Source organism: Hemitrygon akajei, chromosome 17 (assembly GCF_048418815.1).
Source record: "Hemitrygon akajei chromosome 17, sHemAka1.3, whole genome shotgun sequence".
NCBI lineage: Eukaryota > Metazoa > Chordata > Chondrichthyes > Myliobatiformes > Dasyatidae > Hemitrygon > Hemitrygon akajei.
The window spans coordinates 72629778-72650983 of NC_133140.1; the positions used below are offsets into that span (position 1 = coordinate 72629778).

General features: G+C 43.9%; 1 protein-coding gene and 1 long non-coding RNA gene across 3 annotated transcripts in view; one reads left to right on the forward strand and one right to left on the reverse strand.

The window, feature by feature from the left end:
• The window catches only part of LOC140740831 (meckelin-like), a 182096-nt gene that overhangs the window by 124572 nt on the left and 36318 nt on the right, over positions 1-21206 (reverse strand). The window contains exon 1 of one of the 2 annotated variants that reach the window (XM_073070372.1): positions 16628-16903. The exons of the other annotated variant lie outside the window; for it this stretch is intronic. Within the exon in view, the coding sequence (XP_072926473.1) occupies positions 16628-16793 (166 nt within the window). The 5' untranslated portion in view covers positions 16794-16903. Of the gene's footprint in view, positions 1-16627; positions 16904-21206 lie in introns of those variants that run through there. 2 annotated transcript variants of the gene reach the window in all.
• Positions 17166-20596, forward strand: LOC140740833 (uncharacterized). The gene is made up of 2 exons (XR_012101941.1): positions 17166-17350; positions 17787-20596. It is a non-coding gene; the product is annotated as an uncharacterized lncRNA (long non-coding RNA).

A 21206-nucleotide genomic window follows, 5' to 3' on the forward strand; every position in this document is an offset into this window, starting at 1 on the left:
CACAGATGGTCCCATAGGCTGTTCTTGTCTGTGAAGGCCAAGCCATTGGGTATATTTGAAGCGGAGGTTGATAAAGTCTTGATTAGTAAGGGCATCAAAGGTTATGGGGAGAAGGTGAAGAATGGGTTGAGAGGGATAATAAATCAGACATGATGGAATGGCAGACTGGACTCAATGGGCTGAATGGCCCAATTCTGTTCCAATGTCTTATGGCCTTACAGACTTGCCAAAAGAAGTTAGATTAAAAAAAAGACTATTTTGATTCTTTGGATGTGGAAGCTTTGGACAATGCGTAGAGATTTACCAGGATGCTGCCAGGATTAGAGTGTGTGCCTTATGAGGAAATGTTACCAACCTGTGCCCCACGGACCCTTTGGTTAATGGTAGGGGTCCATGGCATAAAGAAGTTTGGGTACCCCTGCGTTAGAGGAAAGGTTGAGTGAGCTAGGGCTTTTCTCTTTGGAGCAGAGGAAGATGAAAAGTGACTTGATAGAGGTATAGATGTTGATAAGAGGCATTGATAGACTGGACGGACAGTGATTTTCCCAGGGAAGCAATGGCCAACATGAAAGGACATACTTTTAAAGTGATTGGAGGGAAGGTATAGGGGGGATATCAGAGATAGGTCTTTTTTTTTAAACACAGAGAGTGGTAGGTGCATGAAACACACTGCCAGGAGTGGTGATAATGGCAGATGCATTAGGGACATTTAAGTGACCCTTAAGGCTGATTTATACTTGTGTGTATGGGCTACGCCATAGGCCTGATTTTCACTTCTGCATAGGCTCTATGCTGTAGCGAGCATGCGTTGGTGTGCGCCAAAACGCTAGTCGGAGGTGGGGTTTCTAAGCCACTGTGTTGAGTTTCTTTGTGAGAGACATGGACGAGGAAATGCATTTCAAACATTTTCGCATGTCGGCAGGTAGATTTGACGATTTGGTTAATCTATTTTGCATCGGTGTACAGACACGGCGGAAAAGAAGCAACCAGAAATGCTTAGGAGAAAATGCGATGCTACCAAGCTGACCAATCACAGTTGCTACGGTCTGCATCGCCATGACGTGCGAGTTACTTTTTGGGGAGGTGCACATCACCCTACGGCATAGGGTACGCGGTAGCTATGGCGTAGATGTGATGCAGAAGTATAAATCAGGCTTTAGATAGGCACAAGGATGAAAGGAAAATAGAGGGCTATGTGGGAAGGAAGGGTTAGATTGATCTTGGAATAGGTTAAAAGGTTGGCACAACACTGTGGGCTGAATAGCCAGCGCAGTGTTGTACTGTTCTATGTTAATTTCCTTATCTATCTAGTTTGAACTTGTTTCTGATATGAAGCTCAACTATGAGGCAAGGTATTATGCTCAGAGAATTGTTTTCTTTTCCCTCCTCACCTGCAATAGAGGGAGTTGGTTAGTCACAGTTAATTCCCTACTTCAGTGTTTTATTGCTATTTAACTGCCATGAACAGCTAATAAAACTGTAAGCACAAGGTTTGCGCTCACTCTTGATTTCCACAGAACCTTCTAGACAGTACCATCTGCAGATCCAACAAAGGAGACTTCAGACCATGGAAGGTACTCCCTCCACCAGCTTTTCAGCCCACCGATATCTTTGTGATCTGGAAGGGCAGACACTCCCAGCTTCCAGTCTCAAGCTCACCTTCTTACGCAGGCCTGCGCGGGAGACCTTTGGGAAACTGTCCAAGAAAGGTGGAGCTGGGCGATCTGGAATGAACGGCCAGCACTTTTGCTTCTGAGTTCAAAAGCTGTGGCTTCAAGTCCCACTTAGAGCAATACTTAAAACAGCGGTCCTCATTTGTGGGTCAAAGGCTCACCTTTTGCAGCTTTTCTGCCCTGGGTACATACCTGATCCACTGCTTTACAGAGTTGCAGGGATAAGAGACAAGGGGAATTGGTTACTGGAAGCAAGATAAATCTATGGTCATGCCTTTCTACCCTCCACCACCTGAATTCACACATCACCCACTGGATCCTGTTGCTTCCCCTACTCTTCTATTCTAGCTTCTTCTCCCCCTTCCTTTCTAGTCCTGATGTCTAGACCTTTCAGGTCTCCACCTGAAACATCGATAGTTTAATTCCTCTCCATAGATGCTGCCTGACATGCTGAGGTTCTCCAGCATTTTGTGTGCGGTGATCCAAAATTCCAGCATCCGCAATATCTCTTTTATCTCCATTTCCTCTGGTCCCCGACTGCACGTGCCAAGTAAGCAGCTCTCAAAAACATCTTCAGGCACCAAATTAACATGTCCTTGCAGAACTTTTACAATGTCATCACACAAGATCCCAACTGGGGCTCATGACGCCAGCAGAACCATCAACTTCTCAAGTGTCTCAAGTTCTAAGACCAGCAACGTCACCATTTTATCACCAAGTTGACATTTACTAAAATGATTGACGATTGGCTGTAGATTAATCTTCTCCAAGAGAAATTAATCAAATGTACAATGTTAATAAACACAAGAGAAAAAAAATTTGATCATTTTTCTTCCACAGCAGAGACTACTTAACCGAATTGCTTCAATATGAGTAATTGCTGGAGGCTGAATGCATAAAACTAATAATGCAGGTTAATAAATGTTTAAGTAGCAAAGGAATATTTAGCAGCAAAATCTAATATGTAATATATAAACCTCATATGTACCTACTCTTTCTGCTTCCTCATTCTCACACTTTTCACTTCCCCATTTCCATTCTCAGAATTCAGCAGCTCAAGGTCATTAACTTAAAAGCCTGAATTGCAAAGACATCTTGATAAAATTGATCATTTGAGTTCCTCAGTCTCTCTCTTCACAGCTTAATGCTCTAGGTGCACAAACCATTTATATTACTCTCACTGTATTAATGGAAATCTAGTTTCTGTGAATTGCAGGCAGTCCATTTGACCTTCACAAGTCCTTCCTACCTGGGACACAAATGATACATACAGATAAACATTACAGTGAACTTTCTGAGATTTATATATTCTGACCAAATGCAATGAGGTAAGTTTTAATAGCAACATCCACTGCCATCCAGCTACCACTGGAAGTAACCTACTTGGCACTTCAGTGCCAAGAACCAAGAGAATGCTAAACTCGAAAACTTCCACAGATGTACTGAAGAGAGCAGCCTAACAGGCTGCATCACTCTCTGGTATTGGGGGGGGGGGGGGGGGGGGGACGACTACTGTACAAGATCAAAAGAATCTCCAGAAAGTTGTAAAATTAGTCAGCTCCATCATGGGTACTAGCCTCCATAGTATCTAAGACATCTTCAAGGAGAGGAGTCTCAGAAAGGTGGCATCCAATATCAAGGTCCCCATCACCTGGGACATTGTTGCCATCAGGGAGGAGGTACAGAAGCCTGAAGGCACACGCTCAACAATTCAGGAACAGCTTCTTCCCCTCTGCCATCTGTTATTCTAAATGGGCATTGAACCCATGAACAAAACCTCACTTTTTATAATTTCTGTTTTTGCACTATTTTTAATTTTACTATTGAATATATATTATATATAAAATTCCAGTAATTGATTTTTTTCCACACATTCAGTTATTGATTTCTTCCTACATTTATCACTTATTGCATTGTTCTGCTGCCGATACGTTAACAAATTTCATGACATGCTGGTGATATTAAACCTGATTCTGATTCTGTTAGGATGTTACGTTTTGAATGAAATTATAACATAATTAGGTCTTGATTTGTTTTTCTTTGTCATTTTTAATTTTGCTCCTTGTCAGGGGTCATTTTTCCTTTCTTGGCAATTTTTTTGTTTAAAAGCAGGACTTCAGGTGAAATGAATGAACTTTCTGTTTCTACAATGATGTCTATAAGTAAGATACAAATAGATCTCAAAACAAACATTCAAAATCTTCCATTACCACATTTTTTTAAACTGATGCCAACATCCTTCACTCACCACCCAAGTTACCCTGATATGGTATTTGGTTAAGACTGGTCAGAGATTTGGTCCCACAAGTATTTTCATCATCAGCATTTTCTCTGAGGATCGTCACCTTGTTGTGGTGGAGAGGCTTGTGAGTTCTTGAAATGCCAAGAGCAATGCCGCCCAGAGCTTAGCTCCTGGTAGGGTCACCCACGGCAGTAAAGTCAAGGGGAAGATCCAGACAAAGAGCGATCCAACTAAGACCTCAATGGTGGAGCTAGCAGAAGATAATGACACATCACAACGGCAGCGAAGGTGGAGGAAGGAGGCAGCAGTGGAGGGTCCCTAGTCATCTTGCACTGAAGAGCTAATCTGCCAAGGACTCTATGGTGCCTGTCCGTGCAGCAGCCTCCCACCCATCATTAAACAAAGTCACACACATGCATTCTCCTTTAGGGGAAAAACCCGTCAACAGAACATCATATCATCTCGAGCGATCTCACTACTACTAATGATAAAAAATTAACTCATCAGGAAACAAGTGTCCTGCTTCCATCAATACCTCACTCCTCCGTAACCCTAACCCCCTTCATCAATCCTTCATTCCGTAACCCCTTCATCAATCCCTCACTCTATAATCCTAACCCCCTTGACCAATCCCTCACTCTGTAACCCCCACCCCTTCATCAATCCCTCACTCCGTAAACCTAACCCACTTCGTCAATCCCTCACTCTGTAACCCTAACCCCATTCATCAATCTCTCACTCCAACCCTCACCCCTTCATCAATCTCTCACTCCGTAACCCTCACCCTCTTCATCAATCCTTCACTCCGTAATCCTAACCCCATTCATCAATCCCTCACTCCGTAACCCTAACCTCCTTCATCAATCCCTCACTCCATAACCCTAACCTCCTTTATCAATCCCTCACTCTGTAACCCTAACCTCCTTCATCAATCCCTCACTCCATAACCCTAACCCCCTTCATCAATCCCCCACTCCGTAATCCCAACCCCCCCAATTCATCAATCCCTCACTCCATAACCCTAACCCCCTTCATCAATCCCCCACTCCGTAATCCTAACCCCCCCCCCCCAATTCATCAATCCCTCACTCCATAACCCTAAACCCCTTCATCAATCCTTCACTCCCTAACCCCCATTCATCAATCCTTCACTCTGGAACGCCCTCATTCATCAAGCCCTCACTCCCTAACACCCCTTCATCAATCTCTCACTCCGTAACCCCCCCTTCACATCATCCCCACATTTTCCCCTCTCCACAACCCATTCCCACAGATTAGCACATTGTGGAAACCAACCTCCACTCTATAGACTCAGTCTACACTTCTCACTGCTTTGGTAAAACAGCCACCATTATCAAAGACACCTCTGACCCCAGACATTCTCCCTTCTCCCATCAAGCTGAAGGTACAAAAGCCTAAAAGCACGTACTACCAGGTTAGTGGACGGTTTCTATCCACTGATATTGAATGGGTTCCTGGTAGGGTAAAATAGATTCTTGATCTCACAATCTACCTCGTTATGATCTTACATCTTGTGGTCTACCTGCACTGCATTTTCTCTGTAGCTGTTGCACTTTATTCTGCATTGTTATTGTTTTACTTTGCTCACCTCAATGCACTCTGTAACAATTTGATCTGTATGAACAATATGCAAGACAAGCTTCTCACTTTAACTTGGTACATCAGACAATAATAAACCAATTCGAATTCCACTCCTCCCCTCCTTACCCACAACAATTTTGCTTCAAGGCCAGAGGCATACAACTCCACCATGGATGGTCCCAAGCTCAGCTGTGAAAAAGAGGGTTGGGCACAGGCCTGGCAACTCCAACCCATAAGAACAGTGCTACAGAAACCCCAACAGAAGCTCCAAGTCCTCATCCCTGGGAGAGCAAGGATCCTTGAAGATGTGCTGCACCCGAAGACAACTCAAAAGACTGGCTTGGGTCTGAGGACTCAAGCGAGCTACTGTCAGTGGCCTGTGCCCCGGCAGGGGTGATGAAGTAAGAAATTAAGCAGATGGAGTACATGACCCTCCACTACTGTGTTTGCTGTTCAGTAACTAGAGGGACATGAGAGAGTTGTCAGAAGGATCAGGTAGGCCTTTCTAGCAAAGCACTTGTTTCCCTGAGGAACCTGTACCTCAGCTTCCTCACAGAAACAGCATTGAGCAGCTAAAAGCCTTACTCTTGGTAGTCAGTGAGGTACTGGTGTTGGTTCAAAAAATCAGATACTTTGCAAATGTAAACAAGTCCAAGTTAAAAACTGCACAGAAAAGGAGCAGATTAAATTATCACAAATTTCTAGCTCAGTGGAATGCTGCATAAAGATAATATCATGTAAAGATTCAAATGTCAATCTACATGGAAAAGTATTAGATGCATTTAACATGTCAGTCAGTAATGTTGATGTAATACTTTCAAAAAGTAAGCAGATAATCCAGATAAAGAATGAGACTGGTAACTTTAAAGTTTATACTGCAGAGGAATAGACATTCACAGCAGCACAAACAGCATGAACTAATAACAGGATATTTATTGCTGTGGTTTATTTGGATACAAAATCCAGAGTAGGGGCAGGCCATTTGGCTCTTCTCTCCATTCAATGTGGTTTCAGAGCCATATTTCCACTCCCGGTGGCCCCTGATGCCTTTTCTATCTCCATATGTTTTCAGCATCTCCAAGTATAATCAGTCAGCTAGTACAATGCATTCTATTACACCAAATGAAAATTGTCATCCCAAACTTCTGCATTATTTATCAAAGAAAAATAAAGTTTTATCATTTATATTCTGTCAGGTTATGAAGCTTCCGAGTGTAACCTTTCACTTCAAGTGCACACTTATCTCAGTCTGACATTCAATTTAGTCCCAAATTAGAGGGCATGTTCTATCACAAAAGGCTGGATAAATTTGGGTTGTTTTCTTTTGAAGTGCCAGAGGCTGAGGGGAGATTGGATAGAGGGTGACAAGATTATGAGAGGCACAGAGTGAACAGAGAGTATCTGTTTCCCATAGTTAGGGTCTCTAATACATGCATTGGAGATGAGATGGGGTAGGTCAAAGGAGTTGTGAGGAGAAAGTATTTTTCTCAGAGAACGGTGGATGCCTGGAATGCACTGCCTGCTTTGGTGATAGAGGCAAATACATTTGAGGCTTTTAGGAGACATTTGGATAGGCACACGGGTGTAAGGAAGATGGGGGAGGGGATATGGACATGATATAGGTGGGAGGGATTAATGTTTGGATGACTTGGATTTGCTTTTTAGTTGGTCTGACACAACATTGTGGGCTGAATGGCCTTTTCCTGTGCTGTATCTTTCTGTGTACACAGTAATTGAATTATGCTGATCAAGTTCAATTTTATTGTCACCTGACTGCAGATACAGTACTGTGCAAAATTTTTAGGCACATATATATAGAGAGGGTGCCTAAGGCTTTGTACAGTGCTGTAGTAATTTCATGTATTGCACTGTACTGCTGCCATTAAAAAAATTCATGACATATGTGAGTGATGATAAACCTGATTCTGATATGGGTCTCTGCTGTGGACTGAGAGTGGGAAGGGGGCCAGGGAGAGGGTAATCATGGTTGGGAAAAGGGGAAGGGAGCGGGGAGGAAGTGGGAGGCACCAGACAGATATCCTGTAATGATCAATAAACCAGTTGTTTGGAATCAAATTACCTTGTCTGGTGTCTCAGGGCTGGATGTGTCTGCACCTGCACCACCCCACCCATGTCTACCCTGGCCCTGGCATTCCTCCTCTGTCACCTGTCCCACACCCATCTCGCAATGCTCCACCCTTGCCATTCTTAACATCCTCTACTCCTGTCAGATCTGCAAACTCACTCTCCGCCCCACATCGACAAATACAGCACTATGCAAGACTCTTAGGCAGCCTAGCTATATATACGTGCTCCAGACTTTGCACAGTACAGTATATACAACCAGACGAAACAACATGCTTCCCAGCTACAGCGCACCCACAAAACAAGTATCACACACAGCACAAAGAACTAAATATTACCATAAATAAGTTAATAAAATACAAATCAAAAGGCATGCAGTGCGTAGCACAGGTAAACATTCAACAGTAACACACTCAACCACAAGCACAGAGATTCTGCAGATGCTGGAAATCCAGAGCAACACACACAAAATGCTGGTAGAACTCAGTAGGTCAAGCAACATCTATAGAAATGAATAAACAGTCAACGTTCCAGTTCACTGCCCTAGTGACAAGACCTTGGTGATGGCAGGGTATTCATTCGTCTCAGAGCCTGAGAGAAAAAGCTGTTTCCCATTCTGACAGTCCTAGTCCAGATGCTCCTGTACCTCCTTCCTAATGATACTAGGTCAAAGAGATTGTGGGATGGGTGATAGAGATCCTCAGCAATGCTTTGGACCCTTCATCTACAACGCTCCTGGTAAATGTCACAGGAGAGACCCCAGTGATCCTATCAGTGGTTTTTACCGTGCTCTGTAGGGTCTAGCATTCCGACACCTGGCAGCTTCTGTACCACATAATGATGTAGCCAGACAGGACACTCTTGAGAATGCATCGGCAGTAAGTTTTAGAATGGGTATAGGAAGCCTTAAGCACCTCAAACTCCTCTGGAAGTGTAGATTGTGCTGTGCCTTCTCGACTAGTGAGGAGGTCCTGTGGGTCCAGGTTCGATTGTCCATTACGCGCACACCAAGGAACTTTGTGCTCTTTGCACACTCAACAAAACCAATCATGTGCAATGCAGGGAGGTCAACTTGTGCCTTCCTGAAGTCCAAAATCATCTCTTTTGTCTCGTCCACATTGAGATTCAAGTTGCTGTTCCCTTGCCACGTGTCAAGCCTCTCTACCTCCTCTCTGTATGCCGACTCATCATTGTTGCTGATGAGATCACAAGACAAAGGAGCAGAGAAGTAGGCCATTTGGCCCATCAAGTCTGCTCCACCACTCCACCATGAGCTAAACTATTCTCCCATCTAGTTCCAATTTCTGGCTTTTTCCCCATATCCCTTGATACCCTGACTAATTAGATACCTATGAATCTCCTCCTTAAACACCCTCAATGATCGGGCCTCTACAGCTGTATGTGGTAACAAATTCCATAAATCCACGAACCTCTGGCTAAAAAAAAATTCTCCTAATCTCTATGGGTATCCTCTAATTCTAAGACTGTGGCCTCTTGTCCTGGACTCACCCATCAAGGGAAACAGCCTTTCCACATCTACTCTGTCCAACCCTTTCAACATTCAAAATGTTTCTATGAGATCCCCTCTCATTCGTCTATACTCTAATGAATACATTCCAAGAGCTGACAAACGCTCCTCATATGTTAGCCCCTGCATTCCAGGAATCATCCTCGTAAATCTTCTCTGAACTCTCTCCAACCACTGTAGAATCATCAGCTAACTGGATGATGTGGTTTGAGCTGAATCTGACAGTACAATTGTGAGTCAACAGTGGAGCGACCACACAGCCCTGGAGGGCACCAGCGTGATAAGAGCTTGAGACGTTGATGCCAACTTAGACTGACTGGGGTCTTTCCATCAGGAAGTCCAAAATCCAGTTACAGAGAGGCGTGTTGAGTCCCGATGAGGACAGTTTACCCACCAGACTCTGAGGGGCAGTCCTGTTAAATGCCAAGATGAAGTCAATGAACAACATCGTTTTCTAGGTGGGACAAGATGGAGTGGAGGGCTGAGGCTACAGCATCATCAGTGGACTGGTTTCAGTGGTCGGCGAACCAGAAAGGGTCTGGAAGGTGGAATTATATACAATCCATTACCAGCTGCTTAAAGCATATTTGTTGAAGTCAGGGATACTCGGCAGTAATTGTTTGGGTCAGTTACCGTCGCTCCCTTGGGCACTGGATAGTGGCTGCCATGAAGCCTAGAGGGTTAGTGGACTGTTTCAAAGAGACATTAAAGAAGCAGTTTATATGCCAGAACTCAATACATTTGTCTGTTTAAGAATTTTTTTTAAAAATCACATAATTAAACAAGGATCAAATTTTGAAAATCAAAACCTGCAGAAACTGGAAATCAAAAATAAAAACAGGAAAATTTGCAAGTGAGGCAACATCTGTGGGTTGAGCATTGACTAATTTCTGGAAGGATCACAACTCCTGGAAGTTTGAACATGATGAACTAAGAGAAAGTTTGAGGGAAGTATATTAAACAGTGCTACTGGGGTCATGCTAGAAGTGATGCTTCTCAAACTAGAAGTGCCAATCTTGCATGGACGACAACAGCATCAAACTACATTTTTATAAGCACCTTTGCTGTTGCCAAAATGTCCCCAGTCTACTTAACTAGACTCACTGAAAGATATTAAAAGACCAGAGGTTTGGTCAATGTGTTCCGCATAAAACATCCATTCGCATTTTGACTTCTCAAGAACATAGACACATTGTGCAACTTCAAACTCTTTACCAGTAGGAGGAACAAATAAAGATACCATAAACACCTACAATGTTTATTTGTAACTCCAAGACTAAAAATACAAAAGAATAACTTAAACATCTTCACATCAGGATCGTTAACCTATTTAAACCAGTGTAGGGGCTTGGTGTCATATTCATATCACTGTGTATCAAGAAGCTTTCTGAGATCCCATTTCTCAGCTTGGCTTCCAATCTCTTATTAACCTATTCAAATTTTTTTAATCTATGTATCTCAGGGTTAAATTTTTAATTAACCTTGCATTTGAGGAAAAATACTGGAAACACTCAGCATGTCAGGCAGCGTCTGTGGAGAGAGAAACAGAGTTAAGTTTCATGTCTGAGGTACTTTCATCTCAGACCTGAAACAATCACTTTTCCCTTTTCCACAGGTATTGCCTGACATGCTATTTCCAGCATATCCTATCTTTACTTCATATTTCCATCATCTGAGTTCTTTTAGACCACAAGATAGGAGCAGAATTACGTCCTTCAGCCCTTTGAGTCTGTTCCATTATTCAATTGTGGCTGATTTATATTCCCTCTCAACCCCAGTTGTTTGCCTTCCCCCATAGCCTTTGACTCCCTTACCAGTCAAGAACCAATCAACCTCCACTTTAATTATATCCAATGACTTGATCTCCAACAGACATCTTTGGCAATAAATTCCACAGATTCACTGCCCTCTGGCTCAAGAAATTCCTCCTCACCTCTGTTCTAGACGGATGTCCTTGTTTTCTGAGACTATGCCCTCCGGTCCTAGACTCTTCTAATACAGATTGAGTATCCCTTCTCGGAAATTCCAAAATCCGAGAAGCTCCGAATTTTGAATTTTTTTGGAGCGCTGACATTATGTCACAAAAGGAGAATTCAACAAAATGCTGGAAAGGTTCCCAGGCGATGCGCCTCACAGACAGTTCTGAGAAGTTGCCTCACATATGTAATGAACAGAAAGTTAATAACAATTAAAAAAAACACTGCATAAAGTGAAAAATGAAGATCTCGATCATGTGTCATCAGCACCGGAGTGAACATATGCCACTTAACATTATGCTGATCATGAAACAAGTAAAGATCTTTCACGGCGAACTAAAAATTGAAGGCAATTGTGAATAATCAGCTGGCTGGTTGCATAAATTTAAGAAAAAGGCACAACATTAAATTTTTAAAGCGTCTGTTGTTCACAAAAATCTAGCACCAGAACAAGTCTATGATGCTGATTGTTTTTATACCTAGTATAATGGTATTAAATTTCTACAGCATTGCTTATGAAAATCTTACAAGACTATAATGATGATTATTTTTATACCTTATATGAAAGCTAAAAAAAGTAAAATATATATACAGTGTGCTGTAACCTTTTAATCAAACACAGCATCATTGAAAGCCGGCCATTGTTTGCTGTTGTTCAACAGCTGATTCAGGTATTCTCCCAATGCTGTTGTGCTGATTTTGTTAGATAGATAGATAGATACTTTATTCATCCCCATGGGGAAATTCAACTTTTTTCCAATGTCCCATACACTTGTTGTAGCAAAACTAATTACATACAATATGATATACATCTAAATCACTATCTCAAAAAGCATTAATAATAGCTTTTAAAAAGTTCTTAAGTCCTGGCGGTAGAATTGTAAAGCCTAATGGCATTGGGGAGTATTGACCTCTTCATCCTATCTGAGGAGCATTGCATCGATAGTAACCTGTCGCTGAAACTGCTTCTCTGTCTCTGGATGGTGCTATGTAGAGGATGTTCAGAGTTATCCATAATTGACCGTAGCCTACTCAGCGCCCTTCGCTCAGCTACCGATGTTAAACTCTCCAGTACTTTGCCCACGACAGAGCCCGCCTTCCTTACCAGCTTATTAAGACGTGAGGCGTCCCTCTTCTTGTGAGACGTCCCTCTTCTTAATGCTTCCTCCCCAACACGCCACCACAAAGAAGAGGGCGCTCTCCACAACTGACCTATAGAACATCTTCAGCATCTCACTACAGACATTGAATGACGCCAACCTTCTTAGGAAGTACAGTCGACTCTGTGCCTTCCTGCACAAGGCATCTGTGTTGGCAGTCCAGTCTAGCTTCTCGTCTAACTGTACTCCCAGATACTTGTAGGTCTTAACCTGCTCCACACATTCTCCATTAATGATCACTGGCTCCATATGAGGCCTAGATCTCCTAAAGTCCACCACCATCTCCTTGGTCTTGGTGATATTGAGATGCAGGTAGTTTGAGTTGCACCATATCACAAAGTCCTGTATCAGTTTCCTATACTCCTCCTCCTGTCCATTCCTGACACACCCCACTATGGCCGTGTCATCAGCGAACTTCTGCACATGGCAGGACTCCGAGTTATATTGGAAGTCTGATGTGTACAGGGTGAACAGAACCGGAGAGAGTACGGTTCCCTGCACACGTTCGATTTTCATTATATTAATGGTACTGTTAAGTACATGTGTGTGATGAACAGTGTAAGACATAGACTGCTTACTGGTAACACATAAATTCAGAGTTGGAAATGACGGCGATCCCAAGCTATCTCATTAAATATTCCAACATCCTAAAAATCCACAATCCAAAACATTTCTGGCCCCGAGCATTTCAGACAAGGAGTATGCAACCTGCATTGGAAACATCCTCTCCATGTCCACTCTGTACAGGCCTTTCAATATTCTCTAGGATTTAATGAGATCCACCCTCATTCCTCCAGACTGCAGCGAATACAGTTCCTTTTGATTAGCTTTATTTTGGAGGGGGAAGAAAATGCCCCAGATTCCCACATTCCTTAAACAATTTAACACTTTGCCATTGCCATAACCCTAGCACTAACTTTACAGACATGCCCTACTATTTTGGACTCCCCACCGAGCGGGTACCTTCATTCCTACACACAAAACAGTACAACACAAGAACAGACCCTCTGAGCAAAGCATGATGCCAATCCAAATTAATCCAATCTGTCCACCCATGGTCTATACCCCTCCACCCCATACTGGTTCACAGCCTTGTCTTAAGTGTCTCTTAAACATTGCTATCTTGTCTACTACAGGTTGAGTACCCCTTATCCCAAGTTCCAAAACCTCCAAAATACGATTTGTTTTTGAGCACTGACATGACGTCACAAATTAAAAATTCCACAAGCCGCTGGGAAGTTCCCCTGATGATGCACAGGTTTCTGTGCACCACTGTCAGTTCTGAGATGTGACCTCACAGATGTAATGAACAGAATTTAATGAAAAATAGAAAAACACTGCATAAAGTGAAAAATTAAGATACTGAGTGTACATTGAAAGAGTGGATTTGAACATATACCGATTAATGGTATGCTGGCCATGAAACCACCAAAAATCTATCGCGTTGAACTGAAAATTGAAGCTAATTATTCAGCAGGCTGGTTGCAGAAACTAAAGGAAAGGAATGGCATTAACTTTTTAAAGATTTACGGTGAAAAAGTGTCTGCTTGATCACAAGACAGCAGAGAAATTCATTGATGAGCTTGCCAAGATCGTTGGTAATGAAAATCTAACACGCTGAATGGCTGCATCAGTACAAATGTGTGATGAACAAGTGTAAGACAAGGACTGCTTCCCGGTAGTACATAAATTCAGAGTCAAAAAGATGGCGATCCCAAGCCATCTCTTTAAATATGATCAGGCTATCTTTCAGGTGGGTGAACCCTCAAAAGGCGGCAGGCCCTGATGGAGTACCTGGTAAGGTTCTGAAAACTTGTGCCAGCTGGGGGGTATTCAAAGACATTTTCAGTCTCTCATTGCTACAGTTGGAAGTTCCCACCTGCTTCAAAAGAGCAACAATTATATCAGTGCCTAAGAAGAGCAGTGTAAGCTGCCTTAATGACTGCCACTCAGTAGCACTCCTGTCTACAGTGACAAAATGTTTTGAGAAGTCGGTCATGGCTAGAATCGACTCCTGTCTCTGTAAGGACCTGGACCCTCTGCAACAACAGGCAGACACGATCTCAATAGCTCTCCATGCAACCTTGGATCTCCTGGACAATACAAATACCTATGTCAGGATGCTGTTTATTAACTATAGCTCAGCATCACCATTCCTACAGTCCTGATCAAAAAGCTACAGAACCTTCCTCTGCAACTGGATCCTGGACTTCCTAACCAGACAACCACAATCTGTGCAGATTGGTAATAGCAACTCCATCTCACTGACGATCAACACTGGCGCACCACAGGGGTGTGTGCTTAGCCCACTGCTCTACACTCTCTATACCCATGACTGTGTGGCTAGGCACAGCTCAAATGCCATCTATAAATTTGCTGATTATATTGCCATTGTTGGCAGAATCTCAGATAGTACAAGGGGGCATACAGGAGGGAAATATACCAGCTAGTTCAGCGGTGTCATAGCAACAACCTCGCACTCAATGTCAGTGAGACCAAAGAGCTGATTGTGCACTTCAGAACACAAACCAATCCTCACAGAGGGATCAGAAGTGAGCAACTTCAAGTTCCTGGGTGTCAATATCTCTGAATACCCAACCTGGTCGCAACAAACTAATGCAGCTATAAAGTAAGCAAGACAGCAGCTTTGTTTCACCACTTCTTTAAAATTTATTTCTGTTTTTGCATTACTTATTTTAAACTTAACTATTTTATATATTTATATTTACTACAATTCATTTTTTTCTATATTAATAATGTATTGCATTGTACTACTCCTGCAAAGTTAAAGTTAACACGTTTCACAACATATGCCAGTGATGATAAATCTGATACCGATATTCCAAAATCCAAAAAAAATCTGAAATCTGAAACATTTCTGGCCTCAAATATTTTGGATAAGGGGTATTCAACCAGTACCACCACCTCCCCTGCAACACGTTCTGGGCGCCTACCACTTTGAGTAGTAAAGAATCTACCTCACAAATCTCCAACCAACACACACAAAATGCTGGAGGAACTTAGCAGGGCAATTTCCCTCACCATGCCCCATCCCCTTTTCCCCCTCTCAGCTTATCTCCTTGCCTGCCCATCACCTCCCTCTGGTGCTCCTCTTCTTTCTTCATAGCCTTCAGTCCTCTTCTATCAGACCCCCCCCCCTTCTCCAGCCCTGTTTCTCTTTCACCAAATTCCCAGCTCCTTACTTCATTCCCCCCCCCACTCAAGTTTCACCTGTCACCTTGTGTTTCTCTCTCCCCTCCACCCAGCTTTTAAATCTACTCCTCTGCTTTTTTTCCCTCCAGTCCTGCCTTCTACCCAAAACTTCTACTGTTTACCATAAATGCTACCTGGCCTGCTGAGTTCCTCCAGCATTTTGTGTGTGTGTTGCTTTCCAGCATCTGCAGATTTTATCTTGTTTATAGTAAATCTCTAATAAACTCCCAGCCTCTCACCCTAAAACTATGCCTCTAGACTTTAAAATTTCTACCCTGGGGGGGAAAAAACTCTGTGTATTCTATCCATGCCTCTTGGAATTTTTTTCTGTGTCAGGTCATCACTCCACCCAAACAAACTAAATCTTTGAGGTTGCACGTTGCAGGCAGCACTCTAACCTGCAACTTCTAACAATCCTGCAACTCCTACACTACAAACTACAATCTGTGTGTGCCTGTGGGTCGGTAGAAATATGTAGTGCAAAAAGAGAGCAAAAATAGTGAGGTCGTGTTCACACCATGGGTTCATGGACCGCTCAGAAATCTGATGGCGGAGGGGAAGAAGCTGTTTCTATCCTCGGACTCCTGCACCTCCCCTCTGTTGGTAGTAATGAGAATGAGGCCAAGAAAATCTGCAGATGCTGGAAATCCAAAACAACACACACAAAATGCTGGACGAACTCAGCAGGCCAGGCAGCGTCCATGGAAAAGAGTAGACTTGTCGACATTATGGGCCGAGACCCTTCTTCAGTCCTGAGGTGCTGCCTGACCTGCTGAGTTCCTCCAGCATTTTGTGTGAATTGGGAAAGACCCCCGGCTGGTGGGTGTCCTCGAGTGATTCTTCAACGTCTCCGCCTCCTGCCTATAATGCGGAGAGCACAACCCGCACATAATACTCTAAAGATGGCCTCAATAAAGTTATATTGTTCTCCAAGTATCTTTACAAATCGTTTAATCATCTTTCAACACTTCACGTTAGTTAGGCCTCACACTGAATGGATTGCACACTAAATCAATGCAATCAGGTGATCCTAGCAACTGGGTTGCTCTGTGAAATACTGGCCGTTCAAAGCCGTCTGATGAATTGCTTCAGAGCAGGAGTTGTGCCGCCGTAACGGAGGAAAAGAAGGAACCAGGCCGGCGTCTTACCATCAGCGCTTCGCCGGAGAGACGCTCCGCACGGCGAACACCGCAAGGCTGAGACGTCGTAGAAGTGGGAGCTGGCGCAGGACTGGGGCTGGACAAAGGGCAGGGAGTTGTCCGCGTCCACACCCGGACACAGCTCGGCCAGCATCAGATACAGCACGGCCAGCATTCTGCAATGGAGGAAGCGAGGAGAAAGCACCCTCCCCGGCTCCCCTTTGTGTACGGTGCGTGGCTATGGTTTCCAGCCGCAGTGTCAGATTACATCTCCTGATAATCCCCGGCCCGACTGCTCCCCCTGGGGCGTCTGCATCTTTCTGAGGCTAAACACCGTTACGTGACTTCCTCCTCGACACATTTTTGGGCTCCAGTCTCATATTTACTCCATAAAACAATAAACCTTTGAGGGGGATTAAAAAAAAAGAGATCCTGCGGATGCAAGAAATCCCGAGCAACGCGCTCCAAATGCTGAAGGAACTCAGATTGCTGCCTGACTTGCTGCGAAGAGAAATAACAGAAAGCTTTTCCACCGGAGACCCTTCATCAGGACGGAAACGTCGACTCTTTAATTCCCTTCATAGATGATGTCCTGATTTTCTAAATTCCCCCAATAATTTTGTGTGTTGCTTAAATCTTTGCTGACCTTGCGCTGAATTTGGCGACGCAAGGAACGGCAAAATGCGGGACAATGGAGCGATACACACACAACATGCTGGAGGATCTCAGCAGGTCAGGCTGCGTCTACAGAAGTAAAAAAAAACCAGTCAATATTTCGGGTGAAGCCAGATAGATCGGGGAAGGGAGATGCTGGGAGGTAATAGGTTTTGTTCCGTTCCGAGTCCTGTTTATTCTTTTCCACAGATACTGCCTGACCTGCTGAGTCCCTCCAGCAGTCTCTGTGTTGCTTTGGATTTCCAACATCTGCAAATGTTACTGCGTTTGTTAACCCTTTCTGTTTGCCCACACTGTTTCCCACGAGGGAAAGAGGTTGTAAAAAAAAATTTTAAATGCAAACTGCAGGTGGGACTCAGAGGGTCCAGCACCAACAGAAAATTGAAATGGAATGTGCACGTTTCAGGTCCGCCGTCCATTTCCCTTCACAGAAGCTGTCTGACCCGTGGAGTTCTTCCTGCAGTTTTTGATTTTTTTCTCTCTTATTTTACAGCCTCTCTTTCCCTTGGGAAAACAGAAAGGGCTGCAATTAGTGGCGGCACAAGAGACAACAGGTACTGGAAGCTGAAGGAACTCAGAACACCTATGGAGGCAGATAGATGGGACATTTGGGCCTACACTGGAAACCCTGAATTTGCTGAGAGTCAGATCAGAAGCTTTCAAGTCTGGAGATCAAGAATACTACAGGAGGTGCAGGTATGATCTCCGGAAAGCCATTTCCAGGGCAAAATGGAAATTCAAGACTAGACTGGAATCAATGAAGGATGCTCCACAGCTGTGGCAGGGTTTGAATGCCATAACCTCCTACAACTTGGGGGACAGTAGAGCTTCAATGCCCTCTGTGCTCACTTTGATCACCAGAACAGTGAGGAACCATCACGCACCCCCACGTCTCCCGATGATCCTTTGGTCTCAGTATCTGATGGCGTGTGGGCTGCTTTCAAGAGAGTGAATCCAAGGAAAGCCAACCAGTCTGGATGGAGTACCTGGGTGAGCAATGAAGACCTGTGCTGACCAGCTGGCTGGTATGTTCTCAGATATCTTCAACCTCTTGAATCAGCAGTGTGTGGTACCCACCCACTTTAAGCAGGCTTCAATCATGCCAGTGCCCAAGAAGAGCGTGGTAACCTGCCTCCAAGACTATCACCCAGTGGTATTTACATCCACTGTGATGAAGTGTTTTGAGAGTCTGGTGTTGAAGCATATCAGCTCCTGAATGGTGACTTGAATCCCATCCAGTTTGCCTACTGAAGCAACAGGTCTACAGCAGATGCCATCTCATTGGCTCCTCACACAAACCTGGAACAACTGGACCGCAAAGATGCATGTATCAGGATGCTCTTTATCGATTACAGCTCAACATTTAATACCATCATCCCTTCAAAACTAATCAATAAACTCCAAGACCTGGGCCTCAATACCCCCTTCCTCAGTTGCAGGCCCCAGTCAGTTCGGATTGGCAAAATCATCTTCTCCTCAATCTCCATCAGCACAGGAGCACCACAGGGACATGTGCTTAGCCCCCTGCTCTACTTGCTTTACACCTTTGACTGTGGTTAAGTACAGCTCTGTCAGTTCCTCCAGTCTTTTTGTCAACTTTGTATCGACGGATGTCAATTTGTCTTTTCATGTGTTTTCCCCTTAGCAGTCAGCCTGTGGTTTTGTTTTGCCATGCGCTCTTGTTTGTTTTCATGCCCCATGTGCTCCTGTCCCCGCTCCTGCTCTACTCCGGCCCCTGTATCACTGAGTACTCCTCCTCTCATCTGTTTCTCATTATTACCTGTATTGCTGCCACCTGTGTCTCATTGTGCTCCACCTATCATCTGCCTCTCTGTTTATTGCTGTATGTTTTAGTCCTGTGTTTTCACCTGTCTGTTGTCAGATTGTGCCAGTGAATTATCCTGACCCTTCCCAGCATTCGTATCTGTACTCTGACTGTATATTGACTCTGCCTGTTTCCTGATTCTGGTTTTTTAAATTTCTCTGGACGTTTTGATCTCTGCCTGAACTTTGATGTTGACTTTGCACCTTGGGATTTGTTACTCAATTACCGGTAATACCACTGTGTGCACAGTACTGTGTCTGCGATTTGATCCCTGCTCCAGCATCCTGACAAACTCCAATACCATATATAATTTTGCTGATAACACCACGGTTGTGGGCCATATCAAAGGTGTCATGAATCAGCATACAGGAGGGAGATTGGAAAGTTGGCTCTGTGGTGTAATAACAGCAACCTCTCACTCAATGTCAAGAAGACCAAAGAACTGATTGTAGACTTCAGGAGAGGGTAACCAGAGATCCATGAGTCATCACTCATCTGAGGATTGGGGGGGGGGGGGGGAAGAGGGTCAGTAGCTTTGAATACCTGACTGTCACTATCACAGAGGACCTGTCCTGGACCCATCGTATAAAAATAATTGCAAAGAAAGCACGGCAGAACCTCTACTTCCACAGGAATCTGTGGAGATTCGGCATGTCATCGAAAACCTTGCCAAACTTCTATAGCACACTAGGGGGGCTTCTTCACACAGAGAGTGGTGGGAGTGTGGAATGAGCTGCCAGATGAAGTAAATGCGGGCTCACTTTTAACATTTAAGAAAAACTTGGACAGGTACATGGGTGAGAGGTGTATGGAGGAATATGGGCCAGGTGCAGGTCAGTGGGACTAGGCAGAAAAATGGTTCGGCACAGCCAAGAAGGGCCGAAAGGCCTGTTTCTGTGCTGGAATGTTTTATGGTTCTATGTGTGCTGGAAAATGTGCTGACTGGCTGCATCACGGCCTGGCATAGGAACACCAGTGCTTCTGTGTGAGAAATCCTACAAAAGGTAATGGATTCGGCCCAGTACATCATGGGTAAAGGTCTCCCAACCACTGAGCACATCTACATGAAACATTGCCGTAGGAAAGCAGCATCCATCATCAAAGATTCTCACCACCCAGGCCATGCTCTTTTCTCGCTGCTGCCAGCAGAGAGGTGCCTCAGAACTCACACCACCAGCTTCAAGAATGGTTACTAGCCCTCAACCATCAGGCTCTTGAACAAAAAGGGATAACTAAACTCTTTCTGTTTCTGGTGTTCCCACAACCGATGGTCTCACTTTAAGGACTCTATCTTGATATTTCATACTCATTATTTATTGCTTTTTATTTATATTTGCATTTGCACAGTCCGTTGTTCATTGATCCTGTTTACAGTTACTGTTCTATAGATTTGCCAAGTATGCCCACAGGAGAAGAATCGCAGGGTTCTGCACGGTGATATGTATGTACTCTGATAATAAATTTTACTTTGAACCCTGTATCAGCACTAAAGTTTTTGTGATCACACGTTCTGATGCAGGTCTCCACCTGAACGTCAACCATCTCTTTGCTTCTACAGATGCTGTGAGATTGCCGGCAGTTCTTTTTTGCTTCATTTAGAGGGAATGCGTTTAGGGAGAGAAGGAAAAAGCTAAGTGCACCACTTCACACTTGTGCAGGTTAAATTTCATCTACCATTTCCGTGCCCACTTTCCAGTAAGTCCTGTTGTAACCTTAAAGAATCATCTTTAGGACCACTACACCTTCTATTTGGTTTTATTTGCAAACTTACTAAGCGTGCCACCTACACGTCATGTTCCCAATTGAACAGTGGCAGAGATCCAAGTTTTGGTGCTCCAGTTCCCTGGAGTATGGTTAGCTGCCACTGTCTGTTTAAGAGTTAGACTGCCAATTCTTGCCTGCCACATTCCTTCATGGAAAGTCTGTACTTAAAGGCCTCATGCTGAGCACTCAGTGCTCAATCGTAAGAGTTACATTTCTAGTACTACTCTTATTGACTTTGTCTTTGGATTTCATGTGCGTCGTCTTTTTTTATTTTGAGTCTGAGTTAATTCTAGATCTTCACCATCCAGCTTTCATTACACTACA